General features: G+C 47.0%; 1 protein-coding gene across 1 annotated transcript in view; it reads right to left on the reverse strand.

Moving 5' to 3' along the window:
- Positions 1-7,505: 7,505 nt before the first annotated feature.
- The window catches only part of CCNB2 (cyclin B2), a 64,387-nt gene continuing 48,683 nt past the window's right edge, over positions 7,506-23,209 (reverse strand). Inside the window, exons 6-9 of the mRNA XM_085643739.1 lie at positions 14,154-14,390; positions 12,013-12,153; positions 9,211-9,321; positions 7,506-7,751 (exon numbers count right to left, since the gene is read on the reverse strand). Coding sequence (XP_085499865.1) covers positions 7,638-7,751; positions 9,211-9,321; positions 12,013-12,153; positions 14,154-14,390 — 603 coding nt within the window. The 3' untranslated portion in view covers positions 7,506-7,637. The remainder of the gene's footprint in view (positions 7,752-9,210; positions 9,322-12,012; positions 12,154-14,153; positions 14,391-23,209) is intronic.

Raw genomic sequence — 23,209 nt, forward strand, 5'->3', positions numbered from 1 at the left:
ACCGCTTTTCTAGTTTTAACAGTCATTTAAAGATCTTACGGAGTATGCAAAGGTTGAGGAAGCAGGTGGATGAGACTGCATTGGTCTTTTTTCATTGAGAGCGTGCTGTCAAGATTGATGCCTAAGTTGCAGGCGTAGTCGGTCAAAGAAGGTGATGGTCCAAGTTCCAAAGGCTACCTTTAGTCGTTCATGGACGAGGTGTTGTGAGAAAGCGCCATCTTTCTTGCATTGTATGCCCCCACTTTTTGCTGAATTGCGGATGTACTTTGAGTGTGCCTTGGGTTCCTGCCAATCAGGTACCCAGGGCATGTGCTCCTTCCCTAAAACTGCATGACAGCCTAAACCCAATTGGCATCTCTGGCCACATGTCAGCCCCTGGTAAATGGTACCCAGGGTCTTGTGACCAGAAAAGGCCCTCAAGGGCTGCTTTCACTTATTGTGCCACCCTTAGAGGCCCTGTACCCTGACTGACACACACACACACACACCCACACACCCTTTGCACACTGAGTGTCTGAATGCAGAACAAAACAGTCGACATGGCACACATCCCTGTGTGCAATGCCCACAACACACATTGCCCTGGCATACCTCAGTCACCCCTCTAGCTGGGTGCCCTATGCCAGTGGTGTGGGTACAGGTGCATGAGCCCTGTGCCCCTACAGTACCCAGGTCCATTCATGGGCACTGTAAGTGCAGTGCTGTCATTAAGAGTATATGGTGCTGGGAGTTCGTCAACACGAACTCCACAGCACCATGATGGCAACACTGAAGACTAAGTTTGGTATCAAACTTCTCAGCACATTAAACCCGCACTGATGCCAGTGTGGGATTTACTGCACAATGTACGACAGAGGGCAACTTAGAGTTGCCCCCTGAACCTAACCTACAATCCATGTCTTGTCTGAGGGGCTGCCTAGGCTGCCACACAGCAGACATGTTGCTGGACCCCTGAGTACAGAGCCATCCGCTCTCCTGAGCCTGCAACAATGCACATCCTGGGCGAGGTGCTAGGTCTCCTCCAGGATGGGCAGGGGAAGCTTCAAAGGCATGCCGCCTTTGTGAGCTTCTCCAGGCTACTTGCCGTACTCAGCAACTGGCCCCCACCGGTTCTGACCCCCACTCTGGCAGGAAGACTGGCGGGAAATCCCAAGGAAGGAGAGGGGTGTGCCAGCCTCTGCCAATCCCACCCCTCAGGTGGGGGAGGCGAGGTGAAGCACATCTCCGGGCTCTCGCCATCTTGAAGATGGGAAGCCCTGCCCAATCAGGATTAGGCTACTGCCCCCCTCCCTCAGGAGAGTGGGAGGGGGGCGTCTCCAGTGGTCAGCAGCCTCAAAAACCCCAGAGGACCAGACTGCCTTGTGACTCTAACCAACCGGGACTCCCACGAGCAGTGGTACTGCTCAAAGCAAGTAATTGACCCCTGGCATAAGCCAGGAACCGCGACTCCTGCACACGCCAAGCCTGGCCTGTGCCGGAGTGGACAAAGGCCACAAGGACATCCCCCCGGTGACTGTGACCCAGAGTCCAGCACCCAATGACCCACCTAGACGCTCCGGACGCCTGCAGCCTCAGAACCAGGGACCCCTCCAACCGCGACCAGCAGAGGGTAAGATTTCCCAACGCCAAAAGGCACTACTGCACCTGGCGCCCTGCAGCCCCCTGTGCCCAACACCTGGGTGCCTACCTATCCTCCAACTACCCAACTTACCTCTCGAAGTGGTGGTCACACCTGAAGAATCTTTGTCCCCGAGCTTGAAGCCTTTGTTCGTGCTTGCTTCTCCATTGAGCGCCCGACGACTCAAAAAGGACCCTGCAGCCAGCCACCCAAGTGCCCCCGGGAGTGCAACCTCTATCCTAATCTACTTCCCCACTTGCCCTGAGCAAGTAACCAGGAGCCCAGCTCCCACAGCCGTGTGGCCTGATTGCCAGCAGCCACCAACCAAAGGCCCCCCTGCCCGCCATAGGATAACATTGGGCCCAACTCTGCACCTGGCTGCCCCTGTGCCGCTGAGGGTATAACAACTGTACCTACCTGACCCTGGGAGACCCCTGAGTCTATGCCCAGGACCCTAACTCTGCCAGTCAAGTACTTACCCAAAAGCCGATAATTCACTTTTCTTCCATAGGGTAACATTGACTGGTTTCACTTGGAAATTCTTCCAAGCGTCGAGTTTTGAAACTTTCAAATATTCACCCAAAATCAGCCGAATTAAGAAAACAAATTTACTCACCTGTTATCAGAAGAGATCTCAATGCTGGATCTTGGTGCCCAGCACTGACCCTGAAAAGTAATTACAACCGTATTTACCTATAACTTGATTTTCCTCCATTGGATAACATTGAAGAATTTCTGGCAAAAAGCAGGCAAAGTGTCGATTTTTGAAACTTACAAATATTTGCTATAAATCACCTGTGTAACAAAAACGCATTCTTTCAACTGTTGACAGGAGATGTCCCAGGACTGAATCTAGGATCCAGTCCTGTGGTAAGAAAAGTAATCCAAAAAGTAATCTAAAACTGCTCTTATCACATCTAAACTGCAATTGAATCTCTTGATCAGTTATTATAATAGGACAAAACATAGGGATACTTATCACCTGATCACCACACAAGGAAGTATTAACCTTTGGAATACATCCTGGGCCTAGTCTCAAAAAAGGTAGTGGACTATTCATGGCTGGTAGTTCGAGCAGGCTTCTCCTAGGAGTAGCTTGTGAGCTACTGGTAACTCTCCAGCTACCTTTAAGTAGCTCTCCTGTGTGCAGCTCAGCTACTAAAGTAGAAACTTGCTTGTCTGGATTAATATATTTATACTAAAATTGAGAATTGTATATTCCAGACAAAAATGTGTGCTTCTGAACTCCTACAATGAAGTTTAGGGAAAAATTGTTTATTTTCCAAAATACCTTTAAAGCCAATTTTTAAGTACTAAATCATTTTGTTTGGGGAGACTTATTGCTGATATTACCTTTGTGCCACAAACTTTGCAGCTATGGCTTTTTTGTACTACCTATGCAAAGGCTTCTAAACTGAGCCTTTTTGACCTTACTGCTGGCAACCACGGAGGGTGGAAACTGCCCACCATCAGACAGGATTATTACAGTTACAACACTAATATTAGTAGCTTAGAATAATTCTCATTGAACATAATTAGCTCTGGTTACAAAAAAAAACAAAATAAAAAACACAAAGTCGAGACCAGAGTCCGACCTACCAAGAAAATCAAATTGAGAAAAAATAAGTTACACTACCCCCTTACTGTGGTTCAAAACAAGGAATCTGAAATGACTTAAAGTTCTCATTATTATGGCCAACATTAAAACGACTCCTAAAAAGATCCTTCCATGGAGGTTGAAATGCTGGCATCAGACCCTTTTGCCAATTCACGGTAGAGCCAGGAAAACCATCATTAAATTCTTACTGTGGACACTGACAAATATATCTGGTCCGCAATAAATTTGAGAGGAGCTTTGAACAACATTTACAGAAATAATCCAAGTGATTGTCATAAAACCACCTTTAAGATTATTTCCTGAAAAACTGAATGGACATACTAAATAATAGACCAACCCAATCTCCTCTCATCCTCCATGCTGACAATCCCAAATGCAGGACTGAATCAGTCATTTAAGGAGCATGATGTAAGGGGTAAGGAGACACAGGGATCAAACAATTTCTGCACTGAACCTCTGAGAAGGACAAGCTAAGTTCTTCTTTGTCAAGGAGAAAGATTGGGTAGCACCTGCGCTCTTTCCCTTTGCCCAGTTCCTGATTCCAAGGTGGTTGGCAAACAGCAGCCCTTCCTGCCCCTGTATTTAAAAACATTTAAACATGAGGTAGTCAATTGCAGTGTTGACTAGCAAATTGATCTATTGCTGTAAGGCCAAACTGACCGTGCCCAGAATACTGGAATTGCTAATGCAAAATATTTGGATGAAGGGGGTGGATGGGGGAATAATTTTACATCTCAGAGGATCTGCTTCTAGGCTTTACATAGCTATGATGTGCACTGCCTTTATGGATTTGAGATGTTTCTACCCAGAGATCGAATCAGTAACATCAAATGAAAGACTGCTCCAAACTGCCAATTCAAATAGACCTGCATTGTTGAATTGTATTGGGTGGGTGGGTGGATGAAGGGGAGAGAGAAGAGGGAAACAATATGAACACCTGAATGCGTGGGTTGAGAATTTTCCAAATTGCTCTAAGCTTCTTTCAGTTTACAATGATTTTTTTCGGAAGAGACCATAAACCCTGGGCAGAGATTGATCCTATTATTACACCTCAACCTCTGCTGGTGTCTGGTCATTAGGACCTCTTCAGGACAAAGCAAAATGCCTGTTGCTAGGGTGTCCAGAGTTAATCATTGTAGAGCACATCTCTCCAATACAAGGAATCAGAATTTTGAAACTATAGAGTACAGGAGTCCATGGATGAAAGAAGCACACTACTAGATGATCACAAATAGACGTGCTACATGTGAGAACTGGGAGACCAGCCATAAACCTTGCCATCATTGAACGCAAACAAAATACTCTATTCTGGTGTCTGAGCTAGAAACGCCATTCCAACATAAACGTCGAACTATGCACAAGTATGCTTCAGGCTTTGAGCACAATCAAAATGAGACAGGTCCAAAGTGATGGCATGTATGATACATCTTCCATTGGCCTAGGAGACTAGTAGGCAAGACATTTGGAGCCCTTCCAGACAAATATGGCTAAAAAAAAAAAAAAAAACTATCACAAAGTGCAACATTCACTCATAGGTAGACCAATTTAAAGCGCTATAAACCTGCTGCCATGTAGTTTCTAGGTGAAGTAGAATACATATGTTGCATAGCCCACAATGGTTTTATTAAGTCTTTGAACCGCAAATAAACAGAGGGCTCAATTAGCCATGCCAAGATTGGGGCCCAAGGTAGCAATTTTAGAGCAAATGCCGAAGTCACTGAGCCATCCTACCAATTCGGCTTTAGATAATGCTGAAGGAGAGAATCACCCACTTTAGAAATTAGACAACACAGCCTTGACCACAGATAACAAGCATTTGCAATGCAATAGGTCTCGCATTTACGCGAGTTTAAGCTATTGGCATTGTAAATGACGATGTCTTTTATTTTGGTTTGAAAAACGAAAACACAAATAAAAGGCATTGTTATTTGCAATATGAATAGCTCAAACTCGCGTTAATGCGAGACCTATTGCATTGTAAATGCTTGTTGTTCCTTTCACTGTAGCAGTGACCTGGTTTGTTTAAAAAAAAAAAATAAATAAGACCTTTGGCCTCACGCTGTTTGTTCATTTGCATCTCACTGATGCTGGGAACAAAGAGATTGCAATCTTTACTGCCAATCTTTACTGCCGTGCGGCCCGCGAAAGTGAAAGCAAACGAGTGCTTTCAGGCCTCCAAATGGTGCGCGCGCCCGGCCGGCGCACATGCACTGTATTTGGAGGCCTGAAAGCACTCGTTTGCACTTCCAGATCCCCCATTTACAAAAGCTCTCACGAGAGCAGCGCTAAAGTGCTGTCTCAGGCGAGACCTAAAAAAGACTCTTGCCTCCTGAGATTACTGGATCTTGGATGACTTCAGCCCAGTCAGCCATCCCACCTCATACACACCCTAAAGGTTCAAATTGGATTCACTGGAAGAATTAATCACTGGTTCTCTTTCTTACTCTCAGACCAACACCAGATTTCAAACATTTGCACCTGCAGAGTTCCTCAGTGTTTCAGCTTGTCCACAGTTTTCTTCAACCACTGCATGAGCCTCTCTTTAATGCCTCTGGTTTGATACGGTACAAGATGGGACCGTACAACTGCCTCAGTCAGTGGAGATGTATAGTCTATCCATCCACAATAATTCAGAAAGTGAAATTCAATGGAGACTTTCGTTAACAAGCGGACTAGACATCCACCGCCTGACGTCACCATTACGAAATGGCAGTGATTCAGGAACTGCAGATTCTGTTGTTCAAGATGAAAGGGGCCGCTTAGGTGAGGCCCAGGCTGGTATTCATTGAGTCACACCAAAAGGAGTAGGGAGTGAAAATCATGGTGTAGTGATTCAGTGGTGGCACATGCTGTGGGTCCCCCATACTGCACTCACTCTAGTGTGATGCTTCATCATAGGGCTGCTTACAATACACCCCGGTGCGGCCAACGCCTGGGGTGGAGCAATAGGGTGGGGGGAAGACAAACAACAAGAGAGAAAACAATGCTCTCAGTAGTGACTGGGAACGCTGGAAGGGATGGTGCTAGGGAGATGTGCTCCTTATAACCCCTACTTACTGACTTCCTAGCAGTAAGGAGGGGTGTAAGGGACTTCCTGGCAGTAAGGAGGGGTGTAAGGGGCACATCTCACTGGCACCACCATCCTTCAAGTTTTTAATCCTGGCCGGAGAATCTAGGAATAAAATATAGGTATAGAGTTATCTCTGAACTAGTTTTAAACCCACACCATGCTTTCACTTCCGGCGTTATTGGGACACACAGCACGTGCCACCACTGAATCACTACACCACGATTTACTCCCTAATCCTTTTGGTGTTTGTAAGTATTTGACAGGGGGTGCGGAGTAGGTGAGTGCTGTACCCTCTCTCCTTCGATGTAATGGTATTCATTGATCACACTTTCAACTGAGGAAATTAGTGCAAACCCTCACACCGTTGTGTTCCTGTTGTGGGCGATTAAGGCTACTCTACTGCGAGGGATCTCACTAAACAAAGGCTGTCTGGAAAGGGCATTTGAAAGGAGAACCACCACAAACCAGTTCTGCAGTATGCAAGGTTAATGCATCACTATTTTGTTTTAGGCACTCCCAGGCCATGTTAAACTTGGCGTATTAAAAGCTACCACTTTGTTAAAAGTGGTTAACAGCTTGCAGACTGCCTGTGCTTGTTTTAAAGGCAGAAGTTAACTACTCCTCGTGTATCATCCACCTACAAAGTGCTCGGGATGGTGCTCACAGCGATGTGGAATTAAATCATATGCATGAGGGTGACCGACCGAGGGGGGGGGGGGGGGGGGGGGGGTAAAATCGGACAGTGCAACATTTCACACATCTCTGAAGCAACAGTCTTTTGGGGGTTGAAGGGCCATCTTTAAGTGAAAAGTCAATTCAGTTTTAAATGTGACTGTAGTGAAGGAGTTAGACATTTCAGGAGAGATTAGAACAGAGGCAACAGCCTAAGGAATACTGCGGAAGACAGATTGAGGACTACAAACAAATCTTACATTCCCCAGAGTGACGCCCCAAATCCATGGTCTCTGGTATGGTTATCTAGAGTCAGAAAGGGGACTGAAAGGAGGCACATTGGTCAGGTTTTGGGGCCTGAGCTGTAGAGAGCAAGGATCTACAGGCAAATCAAGAAAGTAAGGAACACTACAGAGCTCAAGTGTGCACTGTGTAGAAACACAAAACACTAACTCACACCGTTGATTACGTCAAAGACACAGCAAGAGATAAGCAGGTACAGCAGCTAGAGAAAAATAAATTGCAAGTTTTTTTAAAAAAAAAATGATACTTTATTTCTAAATTTACACAATATACATTAAGAATCAATTAGGATAAAATTACAATTTATGTACAAAGCAGCATCAATGTAAAAAGTGCAAGCGGCAGAAAAGTTACTCCTAGGAGCCTTCTTCCTTCAAGGAGGTATACAAGTTCTCAACCAGTTCAGATCTCAGCTGTGGGATTGTGCTGATTTTCAAGAGTTTACATGCTGCATATTTGTTCTTTGTAGCCTGGAGGTACAAAATAAGAGATTAACATTCACAACACAAAAAGGCCCTAGTGTAGAAATTAGTTTTGGAAAATTGAGAATTTTAGTATTCTGCGATGGGGACAGATCTTGCTGGAAAATGTTGCCACCATGTATTCAAAAGGCAGCTTGCTACGACTGGACAAGACGTTTTGCTGCAATACATGTACATCAAGGTAAACAGTCTGGTCTGCAGGGAATCTCTTTTCTTCCCCATCCCAATGCTTCAGCAATTCTCCACAAACGTAAAGCCTTGTGGCTATGGAGGCTTTGACTAGTCCATTAAATAAAGAGTCAGGTGCTGCTCTCAGAAGGATCATGCCCAATCAGTACTCTGCCTGCTGATACAGTACTACTTGAAGTATCTGGGTAGCTGTTACCGCTGCAGGTGTGGATGAACCATATATCTTTGTGATACTCAACTCAGTTTTTGCATCTGATCAACATGCCTTACACATTTGCCTATGGATACAAAATCAAAATACAGTTGAGTGGAAAATAGTGTTCCTGTTCCACAGTTTGTCGAAATACCAGTCGTTTTGCGATCACTCTGGCTAGGGTTATGATTAAGGCATGGGTTCAGTTTTTTGTTCTTTTTAAATAAAGGTAAGAGCTAGAGTTAAATATTCTATAATAATTTGACCCACTAGGTTACAAGAGTGTAACCTAAAGATTAAGTGCATTTCTAGGCTAGGGGAATAAACTTTGGACCGAGTAGAGTGCAATTGCTGACAATCTTGTGCACTATTCCAAACACTCAGAACTGCATGATTTACTTTACTGATAGGCAGCATACCAATAGTCAAGCCTAGATTGAATTAATATAGTCACGGTAATCCTGTAGGATATTTTTGGGGTGGGTTAATGGGTAAGGAGAGCTCAGCTTTAAGTACCAGAATTGCATTACTCATGTGATTTGGGTTACCATGGAGAAATCGGAAACAATACCCAGACTGTCATGTGGTGGCATGGGTCGAGTGCTCAATACTTCAGGCCAGCAAGCAAGATTTTATTTATCAAAAGAAAAAATGTAATAGTTTAGTCTTGAGGGTCTATAACGTCCTTAAATAAATTCCAACCATTGGAACAGCGGAGGAAGTCGTTTAAATCAGGATTAGAACCAGCATACAATTGATTTTGTGGACTGCTGGATAGCTTAAAAAGGGAGTCACTTATGACTAGCATATTTTAGAAGTGTACTGCCCTCACTGTAGCAAAGTACCCAGTGGGACCCTATAGATGTTAAAATGGCAGCGAGAATACAGATCCCATTGAAAATAGTTACAGCAAACCCTGAACCGCTCTCACTTCAGGTATGATGTATCAAGCAGACTGCCCCTACAGTAGTGAAACTCGCATTAACCAGAACACTGCACCAACCGATCGGGGGGGGGGGGGGGGGGGAGGGGGGGGGGGGAGGGGGGCTATGACTAAATACTTACAACGTGTTTTGTCAGGTTGTTGTTCACTCGAACTACATTCTTTGCCATGTGTTTCATGACCAGCAGCAAGCTGTCCTCCGAATACCCAGTGTAATGCTGTGTAGTAGGATCCTTAAAGAAACAGAGAGATTAGCCCTCAATGCACTAGAGGTCATTAAATCTGTATGCAGTGTAACAACTAGAGCAAGTGCAATTCTGCAAAGCACCGGCTTTACAAGATACTGAGTGGCGAAGATGGTCCAATTAAAACCTAGATAGTCGATTGATGGGTGTGAAGACAGATTTCAGAACTTGGTCAAAACCTCAATTAGAATTTTAGGCTCAAGAAAGAGCACGAGATCAAGATCTTAGCCAAAGAACACCAGGCAAAGTAAACCAAAAAAAAAAAACCAACAAAAAAAACACGCAAACATACACCCCACACAAAGCTTGCATCTATGTAACCTCCCCAAAACCTGTCCCTGGAGCAGATGTCCCGCCTAATGCTGCAGGATAACCCAACCCTCTCCCACCCTTAAAGACCACTGACCATAATCCAGGGATACCATCTGTGCGCCAAAGTAATATAAATGTCATGATTGGAGGAGCACAACCAAAGCAATACGATCGCCACGCAATTGCATGTAGATGCTTCTGGCATCGGTATCCACAAGGCAGAGCTTACATTCATGCAGGTAATTGGTGTAAGTGTGTGAATGTGTACTCTGATCCCACTGTTGTGTGGATTTAAAAAGCTATTGGATGGATCAATCAGTGGCAGCTGGAAAATACACACAGTTCTGATGGGGGCTGGTAGAAACTTGGCTCCATGGTGTGGGTTGCCTTCAACTGCACAATGTATATACTGCATTGGTAGGGTAAGTGCTTTTGCATTGTACATAAAGTTTTAATGTAGCAATTGCACAGTGGACTCATTTTGCTGTATGAAGAGGAAGACTGCTCGAATGGAAAGATCCACAAAATGCCATAGAGTAATGCGTTGAGCAGCGTACGGCAATGCATTTTTATGGTCGTCTTCAGATGTGACCAGCAAGCAGGGTCGGATTGGTAAGGCGGGCACTCGGGCAATGGCAGAGTGGCCGATATCTGAGGTCCACCTGTGGGCATCTTTTGGGCAGCCCAGGGGTGATTTAGGCAAGGTCTGTTCGGATGCAGCCAGCGGCAGAGTGGGTGCCAGTGTGGCCTTTATGGAGGCAAATGAGGTCAAAGGGCAGAGGTGTTACTCCCTCTCTAGCTGGGCCGGCCAATTAATGTATGCATATTGAGCTGGGGCAGGGGGAACTAATCCGTGCACTGTTTTGCGGTAGGCAATATGCAAATGTGGGCCACTTTTTTCCGTGCAGATTCTTATTCCCAATCCAACCCTGCCAGCAAGGCCCTAAATAAAAAGTTTAAGTGGGGAGGGTGTGGCAAAAGTAGAAGCTGGAATACTGTAGATAAAGGCATAGCTCATTTTTCCAAATCTAACTGAGAAATCTACTCGCTATGGAGAGTCAAACTTGATCAGGGCAAGCTGTTTTTAGGACTTCCTCTGGCAAGAGCTAGAGAACAAAGAATGGGAGTTCTGTTCATTCAGAAAGTGAATGAGCCCTAAAAATATGTATTTAAATCTTGTTTTACTTGTAAAATTTGCTGAGTGTATAAAGACAGGTCACATGTGAGCTTAGGTCTTCCTACAGCTGCTGCATATTTTATCCCGGAGATTGGGGTTTACAACATACTCTAACTTTGCAGAGTATGGGAAGCACTTTTGTAATTTCGAAGTGAAATGGAAACAAAGATTTTCACAGCCTCATAACAAACCAGAATACTTTACTTGGTGATGTGCAACTGCTAAATGTTTGGTGAAACAAGATTTACTCCCATTATCGTTTGTACACTGCATGTCAGTGGGAAGCTTTGTGGCCATTTTAATGGATAAGGTCGGCCTTTAAATGACTATGAATATTAAAAGCATGATGTGCTAGCACAAAGTTATTAGAAATATACCTGCACCCACCTGGATGACAATGCCATTAGTGAAGTAAGGCAAGTCAGGGGTTTATCTGTACCCTGTATGTGGGTTACATTACTACACATGGAGCAAATGTTTAGTCTATTTAAGAGCTTTTGTACAGCAGACATGCTAGTCACATTTTTAAAGGCGCCCCTGCATGTGATGAAAAAGGTGACTCAACTAAATATTTGTCTAGGATCACACAATTTGCGACTAGTTAATCACTGTTTAGTAGAAGAGATTTCTCAAGTCGCTAGAGCTACAGATCAGGTTAAAAAAATATATATCTGGTTCGAGGCCTGCAAATGTGTTCAATAGTGATTAATTCCGACATATGAAGGCTGTATCCAACACCGGTCCAGAAGGGCCTGCACACTGGATCAGCTCAGCCTTAGTAAGCTTACAGTATATGCAATGACCACTTCACCCCTCTTATAGCCTAATCTCCTTTGTAATCAACACCAGGCCAACGTTGCTATTTTCAGGAGAAGACCCCAGACTGGTAAAAGCCAGATTGACAACATTAGCAGGTGACTGCGAAGACCCCCCTCCTAAAAAGCACTTTCAGAGTGAACTCTATGCATCTTGCTTGATCAGGAACCCAGTCCCGTACAAGCACATTTGATTGCACCATGGGGGAAACTAGCAGAGGCCAAAACTGGAGTCAGATTATACTTCAGAAGTTAGACACTGACTCAAATGGCCACCAGAACGTTGTAGATTCCGTGAAGGTCACCAGAAACTTAAAGTTTGTGCATCAATTCACACAGCCACTTTCACAAGCTACACACATTTCCATAACTCACCCAGCTGCCACGCCCCAAAATCTTCTGAGACAGACATAAAGCTGCTGCAGCAACTTCTGAGGGGCGAAAATGAGCCACATCATAGTCTACCAGCACCAACTCCATCAGGTATTTTGCCAGCATGTGTTGTGCAGCATCAGCCTGCAATGGCAAAGTAGGTCAGGTTACAAAACAGTCTGTACAAGCGATTTCTACGATGTGAATCTCAAAACAAATACAGAACCTAGTACACAAATTATGAAACCTTCTCTATAATTCACGACAAAAAAAACCCCAAAATATGAAATTTTAATGGGAGGCATGCAGCTTTAGAATTTGGGTGGATTTCTAAAAGACAAAGCAATATGCTAGGTTCCACCCTATCATGAACAATTTTGCTCCTAAAGCATCCTCTTTGTCACAGGAAGCTAGCGCTTCAATTGGGGCCACTAATCACCCCAACCTCGGTTTGGAGTACTTGCAATATTCCCACAAATCAAGCTACGGGTAACTTAATTTTTTAGCCTCCACTTAATATTCAAAGTCTCTTTAAATGTACAAGAATTTAAAGTATATACACACAAAAAGTAAGACAAATAGAGACCCCCCCCCCCCCACCTCCTCCCCAATACCAATGTCATGGCATGCTTGTGCAAGTGACTACCATTGCCAAGATGCCAATTGCATTCTAATACTATTCAGTGTATGAAACCCCTTCAGGAAGAAGTCACACTTTTCCAAATGGGGGGGGGGGGGGGGGGGGAGGGGGGGAATTAAAGTAAAAACAGCTTGGAATACTCTTACTCAGATGCAATGACCTCGGTCAAGATAGCAATAATGTGTCCAGCTCAGTGACCCACTATAGCTATCAAGCACTTGCCGGTTTTACCTCCCAAGCAAGTCCAATTCTCTAATTTCTTGCGGTCTCCTTATGGCAGAGGCGCGTCTACTCACATGAAGGGTAAACCAAGGCTGTGGCATTGGAACACTAGAGCAAAAGGCTAGATTTACAAGAGTCTCGCACAAAAATGGATTTCAGTTACTTTCAACCACTGCTGTAGGACATTATACCAAAGCCCTGGAACTTTATAAGCCATTGGTCAGGAAACTAGGCTCCTGGCCACCACAGTGCAGAAGTTTAACACACGCTCATGTCGGGGATGGTTTGGTCCTACATTTAACCTATGATCATATGTAAACGACCAATCAGAGAAGGAGACTTCCTACTTAGAAGGACATAAGTTGGTTAGTTCTTCAATCCTCCAAGAGAACGAATGATTTTAGGAGCACTAAAATCCATTCTGTGAAAGGCATACACAAGAGCTCAGCGTTGCCAAGCAAAATACAGGACACTTGCAAAAGCCTGGTTTAGTAAATCTAGCAAGTGTACATCTGTGCTTTTCCAAGTAAATCTACCTAGTAATCAGCAAACCAAGGAAAGTCACAACCAATGTTGCAATAATTGCAATATGGGCCACACATTAGGGAGCAATGAAGGACAAGTGCAAACCAGTATTGGAAAAGCTGGGAATTGTTAATTCGTTTTCTCATTTTTAACATGCATCACTAGAATAAAACGGAAAATTAGGCTGTAGCCTAAATCTGGCTACTATATGCTTGCAACAAAAACTTTACAAAAATACATTGCAGATATTCTAGTTCCCCTATGAGAGAGTTTCCTAGCTGGAAGGCAAGATTAAACAGGTGTAGCAATTATTTAGCTATGAGGCACATTCAAGAAAATGGGATTCTTACTGGAACAAAAAGTTACTAGAAGCTTTGAATTTGTATAAACTCGGGAGTTAGTTTAATCGCATGGATTCCTAAAATATATGCAAGCACGAGTACTGAAGTGCATGCATTCATTCAATACAAGAGCCATTGCCGGACGCACTGCCCCGTGCTGTATGCTGCGAGGACCAGTAGCAAAACAGCGATAACCGCTAAAAAAGGCCAAAGGATAAAAGGGGCGTATCCAAAGAACCTCGATGCACATTTTTATTTTATTAAGTGCACAACACACAGCTGGAGACTAAAAAGATAGCTGAATGCCTCCTTCAACATGGTAAGAACCAAACAGCATGGGAGATTGGGGTACCATTACACCCTGTTGAAATGACCTGCAATCGCAGCAGCAAACCTGCAACAATATTATACTTTACATTGCTAGCTCTGGATGCTCTCCGCAAGAAGTGGATTGGCAGTGGTCGTCCCAAACTGAAGTTCAGCCCGCGTAGTATTAACATCTCCATTTCCAGGATCTGAGCATTGGAATATGCGTTGTCCGTCATATACACGAAGTCCCTAGCCTCTGGAACAAAGATCTCTTCATACTTTGCTGCCAAGAGTAGGGACGACACTCCCACCAGCTGAAGCTTGTTTCTGGAGACTGGCTGAATCTGAAAAGTAATAAAGATAACATGCTCAAGTACAGATCTAAAAAACAGACTATTCCCATGATAGAACCATTCTACTGAAGTAATGAACAAACTCCCTTTACGACTATATTCTGCCTTCCCATAAAAAAAAAAAAAAAAAAAATTTAAACTACAAACCCTAGTGTCAGCAAGTACAGAGGCAATAACCCATCATGCAGCTACGGCTGTCACACTCCCTGCGCAAATCATTTGAAGGCTACTTACAAAGCTTAGGCAATAGTTGCAATTGTCTTACACTGGAAAAGACCATACAATACTGTATGGTTTGGGGGATTTAAAACTGCCCTCATGTTAAAAGATGGCACGTGAAATCCTCCCATTAGGAGGAATGTTGTGCTCCATGCCAGGAACTAAGGCATGCCATTTACTTAATAAGCAGGGTCAAGCATGAACACTTAAGACTAGACCTGCAGGCAACTGGCTTTACAGCATGTGCTGCAAATATAGCTAATCCAGTTATTCTAGTTTGAGCGCCTAGCTCCCACTTTATGAAGACCCTCAACGCTGCTGCAATTCAACCATCTTAACCAGCAACTTATAACCTTAAACCGTTTCCATAGCTGTTCGGAGTTTTGAATAAAAGGTATCGCAGTAGGACTAATCCAGACAGGATGGCGGCATGCAACTCATTTGCTCACTGGTATTCTACATGGATTTTAGTTCCATGCACAACACCATGGTACGGTTCAAGAGTGAGCAGTGGATGGAAAGCTAAAGACATGGATTAAATGGCATAGAACCTCAGGTACCCGTACCATCAGATCTCTCCAAACTTCTGAGGAGTGGGACCATGATCATGCACTAAGAGGGCGCGTACCGGCCACTACTATTAGAATAGTGGTAGAAGATTGGATTACTGGACCAGGGTGAAGCACCTTTTTGCAGGTATGAAGGGTGGCGGCGGGCAGAGATCTGGGCTTGGAGCCATTGGCTGAGAACACCTGTACCTAATGGTGAAATCCGCATATTTAGGTAATGTCTGGATGGACACAAATTCCTCAGACTCGGGGGGGGGGGGGGGGGGGGGGGGGTTGGGGGGAAGAGTTGGGAGTTTTGTTTGATTCTTGAAATGTTAGTGGGATACGGGCGTGTCACAAAGAAAGAGGGCAAGAGCGAGATTACCCACATTCCATGGGGCCAGCCGTTGATTTAAAAATGTATTACATGGAATGTATGGGGATGCACTCAATGGTACGACGTCATAGGTCACGCCCATCTGATCCGGAGGGGGGCCCAGATTATTCTGCTCCAGGAAACCCACTTTATGGCAAACGAAGAGGCAGCGTTGTCACGTCGCTGGCGAGGGTTTTTTTTTTTACACCAATTACTCAGCATTCGCACGGATCTGGGTGAGGGCGGGAGTGCCCTTTCAATGTGCTAAACAAATTATAGATCCAGAGGGCAGAAATGTGGTGGTCTCTGGGAAGTTGGATGGTAGAGATAAATTTGGGGAGCATATACGCATCCAATTCGGAGCAACCAACTTTCTTACCTCTGGGAAATTGGCCTCTATTCTCACTGGCTGAGTGCAATTGGGAGGAGACTTTAATTGCATATCTGATGTTAATCTGGATTGTTCCCACCCCCAACTACTGGATGCCCCCCACATATAAAAGCAGAAACACGGCGAAACTGGCAGGGGGATGGGGACTGGTGGACTCCTGGAGAGCCCAACACCCAGCAACCCTGGATTACTCCTTCACGGCATTCACGACCTCCATGGCCGACTACATGCCATATTGTACTCATCAGAAGTATATGAAGGCGTGCGTTGTAGCGAATACCTAACCCTAACGATCGCATACCACAACCCAGAGCGGATAAGCTTACAGTGGTATAGAGCAAGACCCAAAATACCAACATGTCAACTGCGACCTGAGGCCTTAGAGGATCAGGTGTTCCAAGGAGAACTGAGCACAGCCATTGAACACCATTTTAAGGACAATGCTAACTCAGCTTCGAGTTCTTTGAAAGAGTCTAATGCCTTTAAGATCATCTGGGGGATTTGTATATCAGGGATAGTGGGAACGCAGAAGACCTTGCTGGAGGACATTCAGAGAGCAGATCAGCGCCTCAGGGAACTTTAGCAGGAAAGACCGGAGAACGTTGCTAAGCACGGGGCACTTTTAGACTCTAGAGAGAATGTGGCGATACAGGTGGAATGCCTCGGCTGTTTATAGACTATAAAAAAAATATATACAACTCATATGGAGAGGGATAAGTCGGGAGCGCTACTGGCTTGGTTAGCTAACCCAGCCAGGAGATGTTTGGTCATACTAGAGGTTAGGGAGCCGAATGGAGAAGGTAGATCTGACCAGCATGGCATCAATGACCTGTTCCTAGATTATGCTGATCTGTACAAAAGTAGGTCTACCCAGGCGGGGGAGAGCCTAGCCCAGTTTATAGACACTGGACCAGCGAGCCTTCGCCGAGGACATGGGGAAGGTCATGTGGCGGGAGAAAAATTGGAGAAGTCAGGGGAGCTATTAAAAATGTAGCAAGGCACAACACACCGGAAATAGATGGCTTACCAGTTGAATTTTGACATTAGCCCCCAGATTGGCAACGCTGTACAATGAAGCGAAACAGGTGGGGCACCTCTGTCTCAACCAGAGAGGCAATCATAATACCGCTGCTTAAGCTAGGGAAGCTACCCTGGGATAGGGCAGCATATTGCCCGCTCTCTATGCTTAACCTAGACTACAAAATTCTGAGTAGAGTACTGGCCGCTCGTCTGCTTACATTCACACGACAACCCTAACAAAGTGACCAATCAGTGTTTATCCCCACCAGAAACAGCCCTCAATGTCAGGAGTCTCCTGCAGGTATTAAAAGCAGACATGTATAGGAAGGAAACTGACTGTCTGCTCAGTGGATAGAGGAAAAAGCTTTTGATATCGGAGTGGCCTTATTTATTCCACGGGATGCGGAAAGCTGGGTTGGGAGATTGTTGTGGGTTGGACGGTCCTCCTGTATTCCAACTCCACCGCCAGGGTTAAAACCGGCAGACTCGTATCGGATGCTTGCAGAGTAGGCCAAGGTTGTCCGCTCCACCCCCCACATTTGTTCGCCCTGCCGATGGAGCAGTTTGCAACCAAGGCCAGAACGGGGCACTACTATCAAGGACTCAATGTTGCTGGGTAAATAAATCACATAGCACTCTACGCAGATGATCTGCCGATGTTCTTGGCAAACTCAGGGGAGGTGCTGCAGGGCGCGAAAGAATTGTTACAAGCATTAGGAGCAGCGTTAAAAGTGAACTGGGCTAAATCTGGTTTATTTCCTGTGAAAGAAGGTAGGATAGGCCCGCAAGAGACAGAGGGAGTGAGATGGGAAGATGGGAGCTTGACGTACCTAGGCACCCAAATATACCACACTCAGGGGTGGGGGGGGGCATACTAGAGGGCAACCTAGGGAGGGTGATTCGAAATATGGAAGGCAATCTTGAATTTTGGGCCTCTTTGCCACTGCCCGACAGAGTACCCTTGCTCAAGATGGTGACTCTACCGAGAGTACTGCATTACTTGGGACCCTGCCGGTCTACATACCAGCGAGATACTTTACCCAACTTAAAATCGATAGTGTCTGGGTTTGAGGGAGAATGGGTGGCTCACAAAGTGTGGCTCGTCACCCATCAGAGCGGTGAAAGAGGTGAGGGAGAACCTAGTGACACTAAAAGTATTATCCCAAAATTGTATTGATGCTTCCGGTTAGATCGTTAACACACAAGTTACTTACCTTCGGTAACGATATACCTGTAAGAAACAGTAGTAATAGATTCCTTACCTTCGAATTAACCCCAAGTGTCATATTGGATCCGGAAAGTTTGTCAGCAGTACCCCTGCGCGTCGGTAGGCAGCGTCGTGCAGCTCTGCATGCGTCGTTGGCGCCAAGATGACGCTGGCACTACTTAGACATGCGCTGTACACGACTTTCCGCGCCAGGAACGCAAAGCCATGCACAAAACTGACCACTGGTGCCATGAAACTAGGGCCCTGAAAGGGAGGACCTTGACCCTAGAAATCAGTTCGCAGAAGGGAGAGGATGGGTGGGGTGATAAGGAATATCACTACTAATGTTTTACAGCTCTAGCGTTACCGAAGGTAAGTAACTTGTGCATCTGAAAGAAACATGTAGTGATAGATTCCTTATCTTAGAATAGATACCCCAGCAAAACCAACCCCGGTGGTGGGTCTGTGAACCAAGATCACACCAGAAAGTCCTGGAGAACAGAACTGCCAAAGAAGCAGTCTCTCCGGATTTGGCTGTCCAGGCAGTAGTGCTTGATAAACGTGTGCAGCAAGGCCCATGTAGCTACCTGACAGATGTCATGCAAGGGAACTCCCCGTCCCAAAGCAGTAGTGGCTGCAGTCACCCTGGTAGAATGGGCGCGCAGCCCCACCAGAGGCTCTTTTTAGCCAAAGAATAAGCCTTTATGCACAGAACAACCCACAGAGAGATGGTCCGCTTGTGCACAGTCCGACCTTTCTTGGCACCCACGTAGCCAACAAAGAACAGGTCATCTACCCAGAACTGTTGTGTGCGGTTTAGGTAGAATGAGAGCACACGTTTTGGGTCCAGACGGTGGAGCCTCTGTCTTGAGGGATGCGGAAAGAAGGTGGACAAAGTGTTGGTCTGCCCGATGTGAAAGGCAGTGACAACCTTCGGCAGAAAAGAAGGACGAGTCCTTAAAACCACTTTGTCCGGATTGACAGCGAGAAAAGGAGATTTAGAAGAAAGAGCCTGGAGCTCACTCATTCTGGCAGAGGTGATGGCCACCATACAAGCTGTCTTTAAAGTGAGAAGACGAAGAGGACAGTTGTGAAGTGGCTCAAAGAGAGCACTCATCAGGTATGTCAGAACCAGGTTCAAGTCCCACTGAGGCATTATGAAAGTAACAGGAGGGAAAAAGAGGAGTAATGCCTTTTAAGAATCTATTTACAACAGGGGACTTGAAAAGTGAAGGCTGATCTGGAAGCTGTAAAAAGGCTGAAATGGGCAAGAGATAGCCCTGGATAGTGCCTAGAACAGAGCCCTGCTGGCCAATGAAAGAGGATCCACAGCCTTTGCTGTGCACCAGCCCACAAACGTATTCCACCTGCAGGCGTATACAGTCTTAGTGGAGGGACGCCTAGCTACCAGGATTACATCACACTTCGGGAGGCAGGTCAAAAGACATCAACTGCCGCCGCTCAATCTCCACGCAAGGAGGTAGAGGCTGGACAGGTTCAGTGGAAGATCGTCCCCTGTTGCTGCAACAGAAGACCCTCCTGAAGAGGCAGTCGGATCAGGGATCAAAAGCCATGCTGAGTAGCTCAGCATACCATACTCTTCGAGCCCAATCCAGAGCCACAATAATGACTTGGGCTTGGTCGCGCTTTACCTTCTTCAGCACTCTGGGTAGAAGGGGTATTGGTGGAAAGGTGTATAGTAGACCGCAACTCCACTCGTGACTAAAATAGCGAGTGCCGCCTTGGAAATTCCAACGCGCAGAACTGACATTGCACGTTCTCTTCGGTGGTGAATCTAACCAAGGCTCTCCCCACTGCTGAAAGAGACCTTGCGCCACGCCAGAGTGCAGACACCATTTGTGATCCATCATGCACCAGTGGCTGAGTTCGTCCGCCCTGGTGTTCAGAGAACCTGCCAGGTGTTGAACCACCAGGAAAATACCCTGATGTTCCAACCATGTCCAGAGACACCGAGCCTCCTGACATAGGGTCCACGACCCCACCCCACCCGGTTTGTTGCAGTACCACATGGCGGTGGTGTTCCGTGAACACATAAACTACTCTCCCCTTGACAGAGGGAAGGAATGCTTTCAGTGCAAGTCAGATTGCCCGAAGTTCCAGAAGGTTGAGATGGAGACGGGATTCCGCCAGAGACCAGAGTCCTCCGATCTCCGCCTCTCCCATGTGGCCGCCCCATCCCGGAAGGGACATGTCCGCCACCACTGTATGTTCTGGTTGGGGAAGGTAGAAGGGATCTGTCATTGACTCCAATTGTGATTCGTGAGCCACCACTGCAATTGTTGTGCAGTGCCCTCCGAGATCTGGACAGGTTGCCCTGATGCGGTGCCCACTGGAACTTCAGGTCCCACTCCAGAGCCCGCATATGCCATCTGGCATGATCCACCAACAGGAGGCCATAAGGCCCAGTAGCCGGAGAGCCATCCTGACCAAAACCCGGGATAAAGGCTGTAAGATCAGAATCATAGTCTGAATATCCCAGACTCACTGCTCGAGAGGATAAACCAGCAACTGCACCGAATCCAGAACTGCTCTGATGAAGAAGCTTCTGAGAGCGAATCAGGTGTGACTGCGGCACGTTGATGGAGAACCCCAGCAAATGCAAGAGGTCTGCCGTAGTCTGGAGGCGGGAGACGACTGCCTGGGGCCAGTCCGCCTTCAACAACCAGTCGTCGAGATGGGGGTGGAAGACTGGGACCCCGGATCTGCGCAGATTAGCTGCTACCACTGCCATCACTTTCGTGAACACCAGCGGGGCACTGGTAAGGCCAAAAGAGAGCACGGTGAACTGAAAGTGCTTGTGGCCTACTGTGAACCGCAGGTAACGCCAGTGGGCTGGCAGCACGGGAATATGAAAGTCAGCGCCCTGCAAGACCAACGCTACTATCCAATCTTGCGGGTATAGGGCAGACCGGACCTGAGCAAGTGTGAGCATCTTGAACTTCTCCTTTTGGAGAAAGCGATTGACGTTCCGAAGGTCAAAGAAACAGGGACCAGAAAGTAGTGGGAATAACAACCACAACCTACTTCTGGCCCAGGAACGCGCTCGATGGCCCCCTTGGCCAAGAGGGATGTGACTTCCTGCTGAGGAAGCGCAAGATGGTCCCCCGACATGCAGTGGTCTTGAGGTGGCATGGCTGGAGGGGGAGGGAGTAGCCCCTGCGGACAATTTGCCGAACCCACTTGTCCGATGTGATGTTGTGCCAGTGGGGGAGATTATGGCGAATTCTGCCGCCCACTGGTGTATTATGGGCCTGAAAGGTCGGACTAGAAAGACTTTGCAGTGGATGCTGTGGGGGTGAGGTGGACTAACCCGCCCACTGTCCCCCAGAACCACCGACGGTTCCCTCGTCCGCAGCTGTGCTGAGAATGTTCCAGAGCCACAGGCCTGCGCAGCAACAAACGTTTTGGGGCACCCATTCCGTAGCCACGAAAGGAGCGAAAAGCGGAAGGCAGAGGAGGGCGGGTGGCAGACCGGCCCAAGGACTTGGCCGTAGCCCGCGAGTCCTTAAACCGCGCCAACGCACTATCCGCCTTATTGCAAAAAAAGGCGAATGCCATCAAAGGGAAAGTCCATCAAGGTGTTCTGGACATCCCCCGAGAAGCCAGTTCTCAGCCAGACGTGGTGCCAAAGCGCCATAGTCGTGGAAATAGCCCTGCCCAGGGAGTCGGCAGTATCAAGCCCACAACGAATGGTGAACTTGGCTGCGTCTCTACCAGCTGCTATAGCTTGGGAAGAGTACTGTCTGTGCCTCCGCCGGACAGTTGGGCAGCATCTGCGCAACCATATTCCACAGAGAGTGGAAATAACGGCCCATGTGGTGTTCACCGAACGCAGCCCTAAGCTGGTAGATGAAAACCGCTTCTTGCCAAGCTGTTCAGCTGCTTGAATTCCCTGTCCGGAGGTGCAGAAGGGAACTCGCTCTGGTAAGCAGAGGCTTGGACAACCAAGCCCTTGGGAGTGGGGTGTTGGGAGAGAAAGAGGGGGGTGGGTCACCAAGAGCCAGGCAGGCCACATTCCTGTCCACAGGAGCCCCTGTGTTGGGCCTGGACCAAGACTTGGTCCAGGCCCAACACAGGCGCTCCTCGACCTCAGACAGGACCAGGACCTTGAGCGGTGGGGAGCAGACTGACAGACTTCCAGCAACTTTCGGGACCGCTCCCGCAAAGTCTTCGGCGCCATGGCCCGACAGTCGGGGCACGATTTGGAGTAGTGGTCGCGACCCAGGCAGTAGAGACACACACAGTGCGGGTCAGTCACCGACATTATGCGGTGACAGTCCCCACAGTTCTTAAAGCCGGGCATCCCTGCGACACCAGGAGTCGATAGACGCAAAGAAATTGAGACAAAAGGCCTCGAAAAAAAACTCAGTCAAAAAGTGACTGGGGGGGGGTACTTGCTCTTCCCGGATCTGCGCTTGCTGGTGTGTAAAAGAAAAGAACTGACGTCTGCGCGTCCAAGTAACTCCAGCGACGTCATCTCAGCGCCTACGACGATGCCAATGACATACGCGGAGCTGCACGACGACGCCTACTGACGCGCATGGGTACTGCGGACGAAAACTTCCTGGATCTAGTCCGACGCCTGTGGGTAATTCTAAGGTAAGGAATCCATCACTACGTGGGTCTTAAAACGCTTCCCTTGGAGTTACGTACAGCCCAGCTGTGCTGGAACAGATGTCTGAGACGTGCTAAAATTAGATGCCCTTATGCTCTGGAGACTCCGCTGCTCATGTGCGAGGGCCTGTTGCATGGGGGAGGAGGGACTGGCAGAGATGAACGTTCTGGGTTGAGCAAGGGCTGGGTACTATGGGAGATCTATACGAAGGAGCTATGATCCCATTTAATGATCTGCAGGATCAATACGATTAACCCGGTGGGAGGGGGGGGGGGGGGGGGGGGGGAAGACTTCCCGTTGTATGCCACCCTCACTGCGGCTATACGAAAGCACTGGAGAGAAGGGCTCACTGAGCCACGGACTTCACTAGGATGCCAATACATGGTTCTGGCAGCTGGTACCATCAAGGCGTT

This window comes from Triturus cristatus, chromosome 3_1 (genome assembly GCF_964204655.1).
Source record: "Triturus cristatus chromosome 3_1, aTriCri1.1, whole genome shotgun sequence".
NCBI classification, from domain to species: domain Eukaryota; kingdom Metazoa; phylum Chordata; class Amphibia; order Caudata; family Salamandridae; genus Triturus; species Triturus cristatus.